Source organism: Lethenteron reissneri, chromosome 10, assembly GCF_015708825.2.
Source record: "Lethenteron reissneri isolate LAM-NWPU_2019-01 chromosome 10, ASM1570882v1, whole genome shotgun sequence".
In the NCBI taxonomy this organism is placed as follows: domain Eukaryota; kingdom Metazoa; phylum Chordata; class Hyperoartia; order Petromyzontiformes; family Petromyzontidae; genus Lethenteron; species Lethenteron reissneri.
In genome coordinates, this window is record NC_083788.1 from 12,353,212 (window position 1) to 12,367,492 (window position 14,281).

General features: G+C 54.9%; 1 protein-coding gene across 2 annotated transcripts in view; it reads right to left on the bottom strand.

Annotated features, from left to right (window-relative positions):
* Positions 1-7,311: 7,311 nt before the first annotated feature.
* LOC133340590 (protein tweety homolog 1-like) overlaps positions 7,312-14,281 on the bottom strand; it is a 30,096-nt gene continuing 23,126 nt past the window's right edge. For both annotated transcript variants that reach the window (XM_061548940.1, XM_061548941.1), the window contains one exon: positions 7,312-13,665. In XM_061548940.1, coding sequence (XP_061404924.1) covers positions 13,650-13,665 — 16 coding nt within the window. In that variant the 3' untranslated portion in view covers positions 7,312-13,649. The remainder of the gene's footprint in view (positions 13,666-14,281) is intronic.

The following is a 14,281-nucleotide window of genomic DNA, read 5'->3' on the forward strand; positions in this document are numbered from 1 at the left end:
CATTCGACGGAATAACGGCACCTCTGTGATCCGCACAGATGGATTCACGAATCCGAATTGCCGCGCCGCCATCTTCTGGCCACCTCGCGGCTTCGAGTCGTCATCGATCCCGGCGTGATCCACCCACCCTGGCCTCTCACGCGCACAGTTGCGAAATTAATTAATTGCAGAGCAGCATATAGCAGTCTGTGTAGAGAGAACACAACATTCGCCTGTAAAGTCGAAAGCGGTTTCCCGATAGAATGAGCATTGCGGTACACTTGCTCCGTTTACAAGCCCTGCAGAGCCGGCGGCGGAAATTCCACGTTCCTACGGCGGGGAGCGAGTCTATTCACAGGACCCTCCCTCCGCCTCCCCACACACACAAAGTCGTAACCTATTTTATCGACCTCTGCAACGATGATGGGGCTGAGTCAATCCCACCGCCACCCTCACCCCCCCACAACCGGGAGTCGAATTCACACCTGGGGCCACACGCATCACGTGACAGGGGAGACGCACTCACACCTGAGGCCTCACACATCACGTGACAGGGGAGACGAACTCACACCTGAGGCCTCACGCATCACGTGACAGGGGAGACGAACTCACACCTGAGGCCTCACGCATCACGTGACAGGGGAGACGAACTCACACCTGAGGCCTCACGCATCACGTGACAGGGGAGACGAACTCACACCTGGGGCCTCGTGCATCACGTGACGAGGGGAGACGAACTCACACCTGGGGCCTCGTGCATCACGTGACAGGGGAGACGAACTCACACCTGAGGCCACGTCGCATCACGTGACAGGGGAGACGAACTCACACCTGAGGCTTCACGCATCACGTGACGAGAGACAAACTCACACCTGGGGCCACACGCATCACGTGACAGGGGAGACGAACTCACACCTGGGGCCACACGCATCACGTGACAGGGGAGACGAACTCACACCTGGGGCCTCACGCATCACGTGACAGGGGAGACGAACTCACACCTGGGGCCTCACGCATCACGTGACAGGGGAGACGAACTCACACCTGAGGCTTCACGCATCACGTGACGAGAGACAAACTCACACCTGGGGCCTCGTGCATCACGTGACAGGGGAGACGAACTCACACCTGAGGCCACGTCGCATCACGTGACAGGGGAGACGAACTCACACCTGAGGCTTCACGCATCACGTGACAGGGGAGACGAACTCACACCTGGGGCATCACGCATCACGTGACAGGGGAGACGAACTCACACCTGGGGCCTCACGCCTCGCCTGGCTTTCATTGGGAGTGGGGGTTTGGGGCGGGTGGAGTGCGCTGGTTGTGCGGGGAGGTTTAAAGCAAATTAGTAAATTAATTAACCAATACACGAACACGCGCTCTCAAGCATCGAGAGGGGCGCTTAATCCGTAGAGCGGTGGGGCGGGGGGATGAAAGGGGAGAGGGGGGGCAGGGGGGGGGCTGCGGTCTTGATGAGCGCCGCACTCGGAGCTCAACTCCAAGTGGCAAATTAATTAAAGTTGGAGCAGCGCAGCCATTATCCCCCTCATCCCCCAAACCCAGAGCCCCCCTCTCCCTTGGCCCCCATTTACCTCCCCAACAACCGAGTCTTTCTTTAACACAACAACCGCCCACGCCACCCCCCCTGCTCCTTGAGTACACGGGGGTACACGAGAACACGTGAATATACGAGGGTTCCCGTGAGTACACGGGGGTACACGTGACCACACGTGAGAGGACACGTGGGTACACGTGAGCACACGTGAGAGGACACGTGGTGTACACGTGAGCACACGTGAGAGGACACGTGGTGTACACGTGAGCACACGTGAGAGGACACGTGGTGTACACGTGAGCACACGTGAGAGGACACGTGGTGTACACGTGAGCACACGTGAGAGGACACGTGGTGTACACGTGAGCATACGGGGGATTTCACGACCCCCACTCGCAACAGCCGAGGGGGGTCATTTTCACCGCCACGACGAGGGATGACAGGGGAGCGGTGGCGCAGTGATTAGCGTACGACGCTGAGAGCGCGCCGATCATCGGCTCGATTCCCCGGCCACGGCTCACGTCAGTGGCGACCGATGGCTGCTCCCGGATCCCGGGTGTCTCCCCCGCATTCCCCATCTGATCGCTGATGGCTGCTGCTTGAGTTGATGGTGACAGCGGCGCTGGCGGTTGTGGTGGCCACTGGTGATGATGTGTGGGACGGGTGGTCGTGCACGTGGTTTTCTCGAACAGACACTTCTCTCCAGGTTGGTTTTATTTCATTTTTTTCAATTCCGGGACGGTGGCATCGGGGTCCCGCAGTGAGGAGTGGCATCACCCAGTGCTGGATTATCCTAGAAGCAAAAGTAGCGACACATGTAGTAGCTACATATATAGTAGCTACTACATATGTAGCTACGGGCCCCGCACTTTCAAGGGCCCCGTTCTAAATGATTTCAAGCTATCAATTCGGGTTCAGTGATTCTGCACTTGCTCTATTATTATAGTACTATACTGCCTTCAACTTTTACGAACGACCGGGTGTTTAAGGTTAGCGATTTGTCGTATTATCTGGCTATAAAGCAAATGAAAAAATACAATTACTTTACTATGCAAGTTAAACATGTGTTGACTTAAAGCTTTCGTGACTGCAGGAATTCATATTCTTTGGGTCTTTCGGTAAAGTCACGTTGATAGGTTCAAAGAAAATAACAAAAATAACGAAAAAACTACGACGTTTCGATCGCAACACAAGCGTTCGTCATCAGGAAGACGTTATTTTTTGTTCTTTTATTTGAACTCATCTACGTGACTTTACCAAAAGACCCACATATTATTAAAAAATGTATTTTTAATATTTTTTATTTATTTAGGGCCCCTTTATAACATGTGCTACAGGCCCCACACTAGCGTAATCAGGCACTGGCATCACTCCGTGTTAAAGACCGAACGGCCCGTGGAAGCAGATGTCACAGAGCTGCTGGTGAATTATTTTCCAGTGACCCTCCACACTTCGATGCCGACTCCGCACTCAAACGGGCAGCTCAAGAACAATGCCATCGTCGGGAGGAACTGGCAATAAGGGAACGGAACAGGACGCGTCTCTGAGTTCATGGGCCCTTCTGTGCGAGTACGCGAGTTCGTGGGTTCCTCTGTGCGAGTGAACGGGTGTGCGAGCCACCATATGGGCCTCTGTTGTCGAATCAGAACGAGCGGAGAGAGGGACGTACCCCGGCCGAGGGGGTGAGACATGGACCCCCAGGACACGAACAAGAGCTCCCAGAAAGGGTTAAATCCGTCAAACAGAGACGCGGGGCACGGGGGGGAGGGGAGGGCATGGGGGCAGAATGGGGGCACGGGGCATTCCACCAGCTTGGAGCTTCGCACATTCCGGACACGAGCTCTGAGCCTGGGATCTGCAAACAGTCACAACGGCACACACACACACAGATTCACGCACACACAGCGTGCACACAGATTCACGCACACACACACAGCGCACACACACACACACAAGACAAAAGGCAGTAGATCCCCTCGTGTAGCCTTAACAGACTTTGGGGCAAGTGCTGTCAGCGAGCACCTATGAATGCCGGCACGGCATACGAGTGGGTGTGGGGACAGCACCCACGCCCGGCCGCCTTCGTCTTCCCAGTGGCGATGTTTACACATCGTACTTGCTACTCATTTGAGGCCGAGTCGACCAACGGGAGGCCCAGGATCGGTTCAGATAATCGTCACTTGTGTTGGTCGTGAGCGGGAATCGATCTCTGGGGTCGCCAGGTTCGAAGTGCAGCGCGCTAATTTCTGCGCCACCGCTTTCCACACACAACACACCCAGAGTAGGCTCACCCTGTCCCACGCACGCACGCACGCATATATACGTCTGTACGTTGAACTTCTTTCGCAACGTACGCAGCCAAACGTGCTCAGTGGAGATGCGGAAAACCACTCGGTATACTTACACAGACTGGTTGGAAGGCGCTTATATTCGTCTGCTTCTCGCGTGCTGCCACCGAAAAGCTATTCGTGTGTATCGGGCACGTGATGATTTGGCCAGCAGTGGATATACCAGAGGCTCGCGATGATATGGACCCGTATTCTTAGGTTTTTTCGGTAAAGTCACGTAGGTAACAGCACGATAGTTAACGTCTCGCTTGACTTGATACAGCTATCGTGCTGTGACGGTTCCACCTGAAGACGGAAGCTTGTGTTGCCTCCGAAACGTCGTGATTTTTATTTTATTTTACTTTTATTAATTTTTTACCTACGTGACTTTACCGAAAAAAACCTAAGAATATGAATCCTTGCAGTCACGAAAGCTTCAAATCTAGAATAGATATGGGCCCGATCTGTGGCGCTGGCGAGATTCTTCACACGAAGACGCCGCTCCTCCAGGAGGCGTCAGACGAAGAACGCTCCGTTCTCCGCGTGCGATGCCAGCGATGTGTTTAGGAGCCGAATGCCGATGTCTGCTGCTGGCCACGACGAGAGAGGGCTTCTTCCGCAGTGAGAGATGGCTCGTAATTTGGGTTGCATGGCCCCATTCGCAGCACTGAGGCTTGTCTTAAAATTGTATTTTATTACTTAACAATTACATTATTTATTTTTTTACCAGGTAAGGCCGAATGAGCTACATAGCTCTTTTTCAGAAGCGACCTGGCCACAAATGATAGCTCAACGAAGTGACTTATTTACGGACATTTATAGCAGGGAAATACTAAATGTGGAGGGAAAACCTGGGGAACCCGGAGAAAAATCCACGCGACCACGGGGAAAGAGACACGCAAATATGCAGCAGGCATCAGGGTCGGGATCGAACCCACGCCCTCCTGTATATCAGGCGAGGTAGTTAACATCTCGCCAACGTGGTGGGATTGTGTTTGGGTCTCAAATAGCGTGTTCAGATCTAATCTGCGTTCGATTAAGGATGTGCATTGCGCCAAGATGCCGGCGTTCAGTTGCGTTTTAAGGTGCCACGAAAACCCGTCCCGGGGCGGGTTCATGGCGAGAAGGGCGATGCGGGTTTCTGTCCGCTGCACGTGGTGATTCATTTCAACGAGGGCGTCATCGCTGAGCCGTGCGGTAGCACCCTCGGTGGCCCACACGCAGTGGAGAGGCGACAACATAATACGCGACGCCGTTTGTTACGATGCCACCGCTGCACTCTCCTGGGTTGTCACGTTGACCACAAACGGCGGAGTTTGGCCGCACACATTGAGACCTCGCCCTGTGTCCAGCAGGGTCCACAGACGGCGTGGCAATGGATGGCAATGGATCAGCGTTCCCGTAGCGCCACCTGTCGGCACCAGCTTCACACCGGCGGGGAAAACAAATGATCCCAACCCAGCGGACCATATTCTTAGAACTTCTCTTGTTCGAGGAATCCCGCTCTCGCCGTTGCCTACCAAGCAGCCCAGACGACGCGTGTGTGTGTGTGGCAAAGAGGCCGCCAATATCGGTGGCCGCGCGAGCCACGGGGTGGTGCTGCCATCTGGCGCCACGGGCCGAGGCCGCACCGCCACTCGCGACTCGGATTAGCTCGTCGCCGCTTGTTTCGCCAGGGGAAGGCAGCTTTTTTTAAAATCCTTTATATTAAGTTCACTTGCTTGCTTGCGCGCTTTCGACCGTGTAAATCTTTCGGTCGTTTTTTAACCCACTTTCCGTGATCCAATCGAGCTGACATTTTTCACACAGACTCGTTGTGCGTGACAATTTATTTTCGTGAAATTTTTTCCCCAAAATTTTACACTTTTTAGGAATTTTTAAAAAATTATATTTAATTACCAATTGCTTAATGCTGCCATGCAATCATCTGACCCATAGGTGGCAGCCATCTCAAGCCAGAGGACGAGAGGACTCTAGCCGCCACGCATATAAAGGATTTATAGTGAAAAACTTTGTTTTTACGGGTTAATTTTTTCCTCTCAGGTCTCCTGTCAAGTATTCGCAGTACGTGGGCGATGATTGCTGTGGCGTAGAATCCAATTGGGTAATTGGCGGTGTACGTTTTTGGTAATTTCCAACATAATAGCGTTGCGAATGACGCCACGAGATCTTTAACGACCGCGGAGAAACAAACGGGGCGTATATTTTAATGGTAACCACACCCACAGTATTAACCAGGGCGGCTCCTCCATTCGAAACGTGCACCCCAATACAACAAGCGGGCGAACGCGCTGAAACGACTGGGCCGTGTGAAGATTGGAGAGACAGCCACGGACAAACACCAACAGAGGCGATTCTGACAGAAAAACAGGGGGGCTTCGAGGGGCGGCTTCACCTAATACTGTGCGGTGGGGGCACCCAAAGCCACACGCGCCATTAAAACTGTCCCCCCCCTTCGAATGACAACTGACAAGGCGGGCGTGGGTCCTCCTCATGCCCCCCCTCCTATAGAATGACAACTGACAAGTGAGAAGTGAGTCCCCCTCATGTCCCCCCTCCTATAGAATGACAACTGCCAAGGGAGACGTGAGTCCCCCTCATGTCCCCCCACCCCATAGAATGACAACTGACAAGGCGGGCGTGGGTCCCCCTTATGTCCCCCCACACCCCCCCTATAGAATGACAACTGCCAAGGCGGGCGTGGGTCCCCCTCATGCCCCCCCCCCCATAGAATGACAACTGCCAAGGGGGGCGGGGGTCCCCTCATGCCCCCCCCCCCCTTAGAATGACAACTGACAAGACGGGCGTGGGTCCCCCTTATGTCCCCCCACACCCCCCCCTATAGAATGACAACTGACAAGACGGGCGTGGGTCCCCCTTATGTCCCCCCACACGCCCCCCTATAGAATGACAACTGACAAGACGGGCGTGGGTCCCCCTTATGTCCCCCCACACCCCCCCCTATAGAATGACAACTGACAAGACGGGCGTGGGTCCCCCTTATGTCCCCCCACACGCCCCCCTATAGAATGACAACTGACAAGACGGGCGTGGGTCCCCCTTATGTCCCCCCACACCCCCCCCTATAGAATGACAACTGACAAGACGGGCGTGGGTCCCCCTTATGTCCCCCCACACCCCCCCTATAGAATGACAACTGACAAGACGGGCGTGGGTCCCCCTTATGTCCCCCCACACCCCCCCCCCCCCTATAGAATGACAACTGACAAGACGGGCGTGGGTGCCCCTTATGTCCCCCCACCCCATAGAATGACAACTGCCAAGGCGGGCGTGGGTCCCCCTTATGTCCACCCCCCCCCTATAGAATGACAACTGCCCTCGAAGATGCTCAGGGGTTGGTGGGCTCTGCGTGAAGTGTCGTGTCCGTGTCGAGGCTGCAGCAGCGGCAGCGGCAGCAGCACGCGTGGTGAGCAAAGGGAGACGATGTCGAATACTGTGTTTTTTAATTCGTCAATGACAGTTGGGGGGGGGAAGAACATTAGAAACGAGAATACCATGACAATTAAAAATCAATGTACACGTCCCAACGCTAAAAGGGCGAGGCTACGCATCCGATATTTAACGGTGGCTGCGGCCTCGTATGTGCCGCTATCATTGTGCAAACTCACACGACTAGCGGGGCCCCAACAGCAGCAGCAGCAGCTGCGGCCCCAATGTGCGGCATCATTTGGCGAGGCCCGCAACGATTCCCAACAACCTCCCACGATTCCGGCGCCACGATTCGATTCCACAAAACCATCAACATCGTTACTGTTAATCTGTGTTTTTTTAAAGAAAAAAAAACCCCCAAAAATGTCAACACGTTCGTCAAGAACACCGTTTGGCTTTAAAATGGAAAAAAGATATATATAAAATAGGTGATGTTTTGGGATAAATGGCCCTTCAAATGACGCGATATGAAAGGCCATTGCCCGAAACGTTGAATGCCAGTGTTATTGACAAACGTGTTGAGTGTTGTTCACCCACTTGTGCTTGAACATCACTGACAACGCAGCAGCAGCAGCCGCATCACCAGATCACTTGTTTCGCGATGTTTCTTTGCGGACTCGTCTGTACCATATCTTGTTCGTGTTGTCGTTTATGTGTCCTGCATTCTGTACCGTCTTGTCCTGTCCATCTCGTTTGCATACCTGTCAATATTACTACAGACCAATTCAGACCTTATTGATTACCCCGTGTCCTTATAGACCTCAACATTCATGCTACAAAGTCCCATTACAAGGAAGAAAGAAACACAGAAAAGAAAATTGCTCGTTCACAAGAATTTTTTTTGGGTTAGATGATATTGGCCGCGAAAGCCGACGTGTTCAACCAAAAATTGCCCGTATTGAAACGGCTGTACGCGGTATGGACATGAAACACTCAATTTCCCTGTACAGGAATACGGGGTATAACCCGTAAGGGTTCACACGGTATGGTATTGGCGACACTCGCGCTCCGTAAATCCGCGTTGGCAAAAGGTTTCCCTCTGCACGGCAGCTGATGGAGACTCCTCCTACCGAGTCTTTGCAGGACCCTCTTGAAAAAGGTGTCATGAGACTCGGTGAGATTTCCATGTGGGTTGATAGCTGTGCGCGTATGTCCCGTCTCATTTGCATTCTCTTGCTGTTAAGACTTTTCGTCTCGTATGCCGTGTCGGTCATGTTTGCACTGCCAACGTCATGTAATCTCTCTCGCGTGTCCCGTCTCATTTGCATTGTCTTGAACTTCGGGCGTTTAGTTTCACACGTTATGCCGCGTACGTCTCGTATGTACGTTGAACTTCTTTCGCGCTGTACGTAGCCAACCGTGCTAATCGGAGGTGCGGTGCTAGGACAACAAACGTGTCCGTATTGTTAATCTCATGTGATCGGTCTCCATGCAATTGACCGTCCCGTACATTAGGTTTCGTTTCGTCACCCGTTCCATGATCCGGACGGTGCATGCGCGTACGCACACGTCCAAACGTCGTCCGCCACTTGGGACCGCGCGCGCGTGCCATTCGGGCGAACCCTTTCGCGAGCGGTCAGGAACCGTCCCTCATCGGTGAAATCGTCACAGGCCTCGCGATTAGTACGGTCACCGAAACGGCAAAAGATATGAACATCCAGGGAGGGGCGGCTACGCGATGACTACAAGGGCGACTAAAGTGCAACGACTACGGGGCGACTACGGGGGACTCGGTTGCATGCAAGAGCGATGCCGTGCGGATTAGCAGCGCGCACCCCCCCTCCACCAGCCAGCACACGGGAGAGCGACGTTCCGACTCCGACTTGCGACCCAAGCCCCCGCGCTTGCCACGTCCACCGCCGGTGGCTCGCGACGCGGGGGAGGGAGCGGCGGCGCTTTGGGAGTTTGCGCCGCTCGGCCTCGTCTGTGAGAAAAGCAGCCGGGGGCGATGAACAGGAGATCCCAGATCCTCTCTCCGGATCTCCTACCCACTACAATCCCAGGTCTCTCCAAGCCCCCTTCAACCCGGGTAATTCTAGCACCAAACCCCAGGCCCAGTCTTTCAGCACCATTAACCCAGGTTCCCCAGATCCCCCGTGCTCCCCCATGCTAGGGGGGGGGGAGGGGGGTGCTTCTGTTGTCTGCCTGCGGTCGCGACTGTGCTTATATTTTTTCAGTGCTTGCTCGTCACCCGCAGGGGTGACCGGCGGCATGAATTTTAGCACCAACAGGGGGCAGTCCACAGGGAAACGCGCGTGTGCGTGCGCGCCAGTGGTGACCGCGCAACGCCACTCTCTACCGCAACCTGCGCATGCGGCACGGGAGAGGGATGCCTGTGGAGAAACTCCTGTATGTTGAACTTCTTTCGCAGCGTACGTAGCCAACCGTGCTAATCGGATGTGCGGATGAGCACAACCTGCACCGCTGACCGACAACGAATCCGGCGTGACTAGCCAGGAACACGCGTTCACAGGTGGGAGCGCAGCGCAAGCGCATCTGGGCGGCCAGGAGCACACCAGAGCAGCGAGTGGCGGCAAATATGGACCACACCCCGACAAGCCATGGGACATGGGGCGAAGTGGCCAGCCCCATGGGCTCGGGGCGATTCGGAGCCCCAGCACCGTGGCGGGCGACGGCGGAAGCTTTCGGCCCAGGAAGAGTGGCTGGAAATTTGAGCCGAACTCCGGAGCGGGGGCACGTGTCGTGCAAATATCGGCTCGGGAGCCTTTTCACAGCACGGAGCCGATTCTCCACAATTTTTAGCTGCCGTTTGTTTGACCCCCTTCCCACCTCTCACCACCGGGCGGGAGGCAGGGGGCGAGCGGAAGGTAGTCACCCTCCGTTCCCTCCTGCACACCGACCGCCAACTCCCCCCCCCCCCTACACACCCCACATGACCACCCCCGGGGCCTTAACAGTGGCACAAAGTCGGACGGAGCATGGAAGACTCACCTTGGCCGCTACATTGTGGGCGGTGCCAGTTCACCACAGGCGGTGGCGTTTATACCCACGGATATATTTTGATATTTTGCCATAGCAAGCGAGCTCCTGAGTTGCATCAATCACCGCTTTGCACGCATTGCATTGATGATCGTTGTGCTTGCGGGCGCGAGAGCGGGAAGCGCTGTGGCTCTCTGAAAGACGGTGCTGCAGGCGAACTGTAGCAGGAAACAAACCCCATAGCCTCAACCCCATAGTTCTCAACCCTAGCCTCAACCCCATAGCTAACCGTAGCCTCAACCCCATAGCCAACCCTAGCCTCAACCCCATAGTTCCCAACCCCATAGCCCAAAACCCATAGCCAACCCTAGCCTCAACCCCATAGTTCCCAACCCTAGCCTCAACCCCATCGCAAACCGTAGGCTCAACCTCATAGCTAACCCTAACCTCAACCCCATATCTAACCCTCGCGTCAAACACTATATGCTGAGCCTCACAGCTTACCGCAATCTCATCTCTACCCCTAACCTCATCCCTATCCCGATCCCAACCCCTAACCTCACAGCTTACGCTAACCTCGTCCACTCCCCTAGTCTCGTCCCTCACTGCCACACGTCCTAATCCGTTCCTTTGCTCGCACAAACGGTTAAGTCTCACCCAATTCATCGTCAGCCATGACCCGTCCACTGCTGGATCAAGGCCTCTGTGTAATGCATCCAGTGCCGTGGGCCTCCCCCGGGGGGCTTTGGTGGCCAGCAGCGTCCCCGGAGTGGCCACTCGCCGTCTCCCCGAGACTTCCCTGTCCTACCCGATTGATCATTGTGCACAGAATGCCTCGGGCACTGCACGTGACCCCATCGTGACCCCACCACAGGTGTGCAATGCCTTTGTGCTTCATCGCGGTATTAAATTGTAATCCCCGTTGTTGTGGTTTCTCCGCTCCAACCCGCCCCCCTCCCCATCCCCCCCCCCCATGGCCGTACGATAGCGACCGCACTTTAATGTGTTAACGAGGGCTTGTGAGTTTTGGTTGTGACCCTGATCATTGCACCTCTGATACAAACTTAAATCAGTGTTTGTCAAATAAACACCACACACACACACCCCACCCTCCCATATTAAATGGTCGCTCCATTCATGTTACAAAAATGTACGCAATTTGTACAAAAAAACCTTACTTATGTGATAAAAAAAACTAAATTAGTTTAATTTATTTAGACAACGACTGTCCGAGTACGAAAGCGCCAGGTCACCACTAGCGGTGAGAAAACTGTTATGTTTATTTTCTCAAACATTGTTTAATCATTGTTATGATTATTATTAAATACGAGCTTGGCCTGCATGTTAAAAAGTAGGCAACACTGCAGAAACTAACGTTGAGCAACTCATCACGGTGTATAAAACAAATCAATACGCAAAAGCATTGAGAAACCTCGAATATCTACAAAATAACTTTAAAACTGCTAAAAGAAAATGTGCCGATCAACACCGAATAAATCACATTTATCAACCGAAAATCACAAGCCCTGCTTACAACGAAACAAAATGCACCCTTCAAGAGTGTAGTGGTTCCCTAACCTGCGGACTGCGTGTGGGCAGTGGCCCGCGGAAACTGTCTACGGACGCTGCCACTTGGCGCAGCTGGTGGTCCCGCGAGCGAACAGCGGAGCCGCCGCAGTGGCGAGACGTCATCTCCCTCGCCTGGTATGCAGGAGGTCGTGGGTTCCATCCCAACCCTGACGCCCGCTACGTATGTGGAGTTCGCGGTGTCTCTCTCCCCGTGGTCACGTTGATTTTTCTCCGGGTCCTCCGGTTTCCCCCCACCCCGCCCCACATTTCGAATCAACATCACGTGTTTAGATTATTCAGCTGCTGTAAATGTCCACGCGCATAAGCCACTTCGTTGTGCTATCGTTTGTGGCCCGGTCGCTTCTTAAGAAGAGATATATAGCTCAGTGGGCACCATGACCAAGTCGTCCCGGAGTAGATGGGGGGGGGTTGCAGAGACGTCGGGAGCCACTGATCCATTGCTGTGCGCGTGACGCTAGGGAGAGCGAGACGCTCGGTCGAATCGGCACGTGACCTCACGAGTCCATGGGCCAAGGCCAGATGTTTCGCTGGGCGCTACCACCTGAGGGTGAGCAGCACTTTGGGCGATTCCTACGTCTCTGTGCGTGGCCAACAGCAGCGCATTATGCGTCGACCGCTTGATTCTACTCCATTCTTTTCTCATGGCAGCGACACGTTCAGGAGCTAAATGGCAACAATGGGTGGGAGACGCCAGTAGCCTCCTTGGCGGGGGCCATGCCAGCCGCGCGGCTTTCCGCGTGTTCACTTAATAATAAATGAACTTGAACTTAAAACGCGACCGATTCCGTCATCGGGACAGAATGGACCCCGTTAATTCGAATCAAACGTACCATCGGCGAAAGCCGTTTGAAGCGAGCGGGGTGATCAAAGAGTCCCCCTCGTATTTAACCGTATCAGTTGCGAACGCTGCGTGTCGTGGTTGGCACGTCACTACGCAAGCCGACGCTGTTGAGATGGGAACGGCTAGAGAAGTGCGTGCCACCCTCGGAGCGGTGGCCATCTCCGCCCTGGGCCCATGGACTCAGCGGAGCGCCCGGTGCCGTTGAACTCAAGTGCACCACGTGTGGCGTGGCGTGGCGACCACTCGGTTTCATTTCCCATCGCCATGGCGACGCGAGCCGCGGCGCCGCGTGCAGGCGCGGGAAACGCATGAGTGGTCCCCTTCTCGTCGTTGCCGATATTAAAACAGAAAGTGTCATGCGGGAACGGAGCGGTCAAGGAGGAGGAGGGGGGAGCATGGACGGTTAAAGGTAGAGGTGAGACACAGGAGGCAGGGTGAGAGGCAGAGATTCCGGGACATACGAGCGTGTGCACGCGCCCCCCCCTTTTGTCAATCCACTGCTGGATGATGACGGACTCCCCCGTGCTCTGTGCGCCGCGGGGTGGCGGGGGCGGTTATCTCACCTGGCCATAATTGACCACGTTGGTAAAAGTGGGGACATAGAAGCTGGAGCACAGAAATACAGTACAACGGTGGATTGTTCTGCGCTGCTCTCTGCTGCCCACCGCATGGTCCCGCAGCTGCCTATAGCAACCTGTTATGCGCGGAAGAGCATTGAGAGGGGGAAATGGCAAGAGGACAGTGGAGATAAACAAGTAGGAGGATGGATGCGAGGGACTGGAGCAAATTAGAGAGGGTAGTTAGGGAGGGAGGGAGCGAGGAAGAGGGGGAGGGATGAAGTGGGGGGGGGGGGGGGGGGCCAGGGGCTGGCGTCAGACACTGCCAGCATCTGCGTGGTACCAGGAGGCCGGTTGTCATGCCAACCGGGCGGGGCTTCCTCGTGGCTCGCGTGTGCCATGGTGCCTCATAGCCGTCGCGTACTGCAGAGGGGACGGACGGGGAGTGGGAGGGAGGGAGTGGGGGGAGGTGGGGATGGAGGGAGAGTTGGGTGGGGGGGAGACACAATGTGGTCAGGTTTCCCCGCACGGCACACGACTACGCAGGAGCCCGAGCATAGCAACGAGCTCACGACGGGCATGACATACACACAAAACGCACACAACAGCAAACAACAACAACCGCCACTAGGTGGCGGTGACGCCAACACGGCGCTACGTGCACCTTAACGCCATGTGAAGGGTCACAAGCTCGCTGGCCTTCCCTGGTCACAGGGAAGGCTCAGGTGTTATGGATTAACTAAGGTTCCCCTACCGTGCCACCTCGCTGTATTTTAGCCGCCCTGCGCACCGCTCATCGTTGTGAGCGTCGTTCCTCCACCCTATTGTTGTTGGCGGGTGACTGCCTCCAACTGCCAAGTAGCGTCCTTTATGAGCCTCCTCCACTGAGGCCGATCTTGAAATTTCTTGTACCAGCCATCGGCAAGCCCTCACATCTCCAGATCCTCCTGCACCAGTGCAGACCTTCTCTCTTGCCCATGCAATGCCCGTTTACCCACCCTCTATCCGGCCTCACAAACAGCTGTTTGGATAAGTGGTG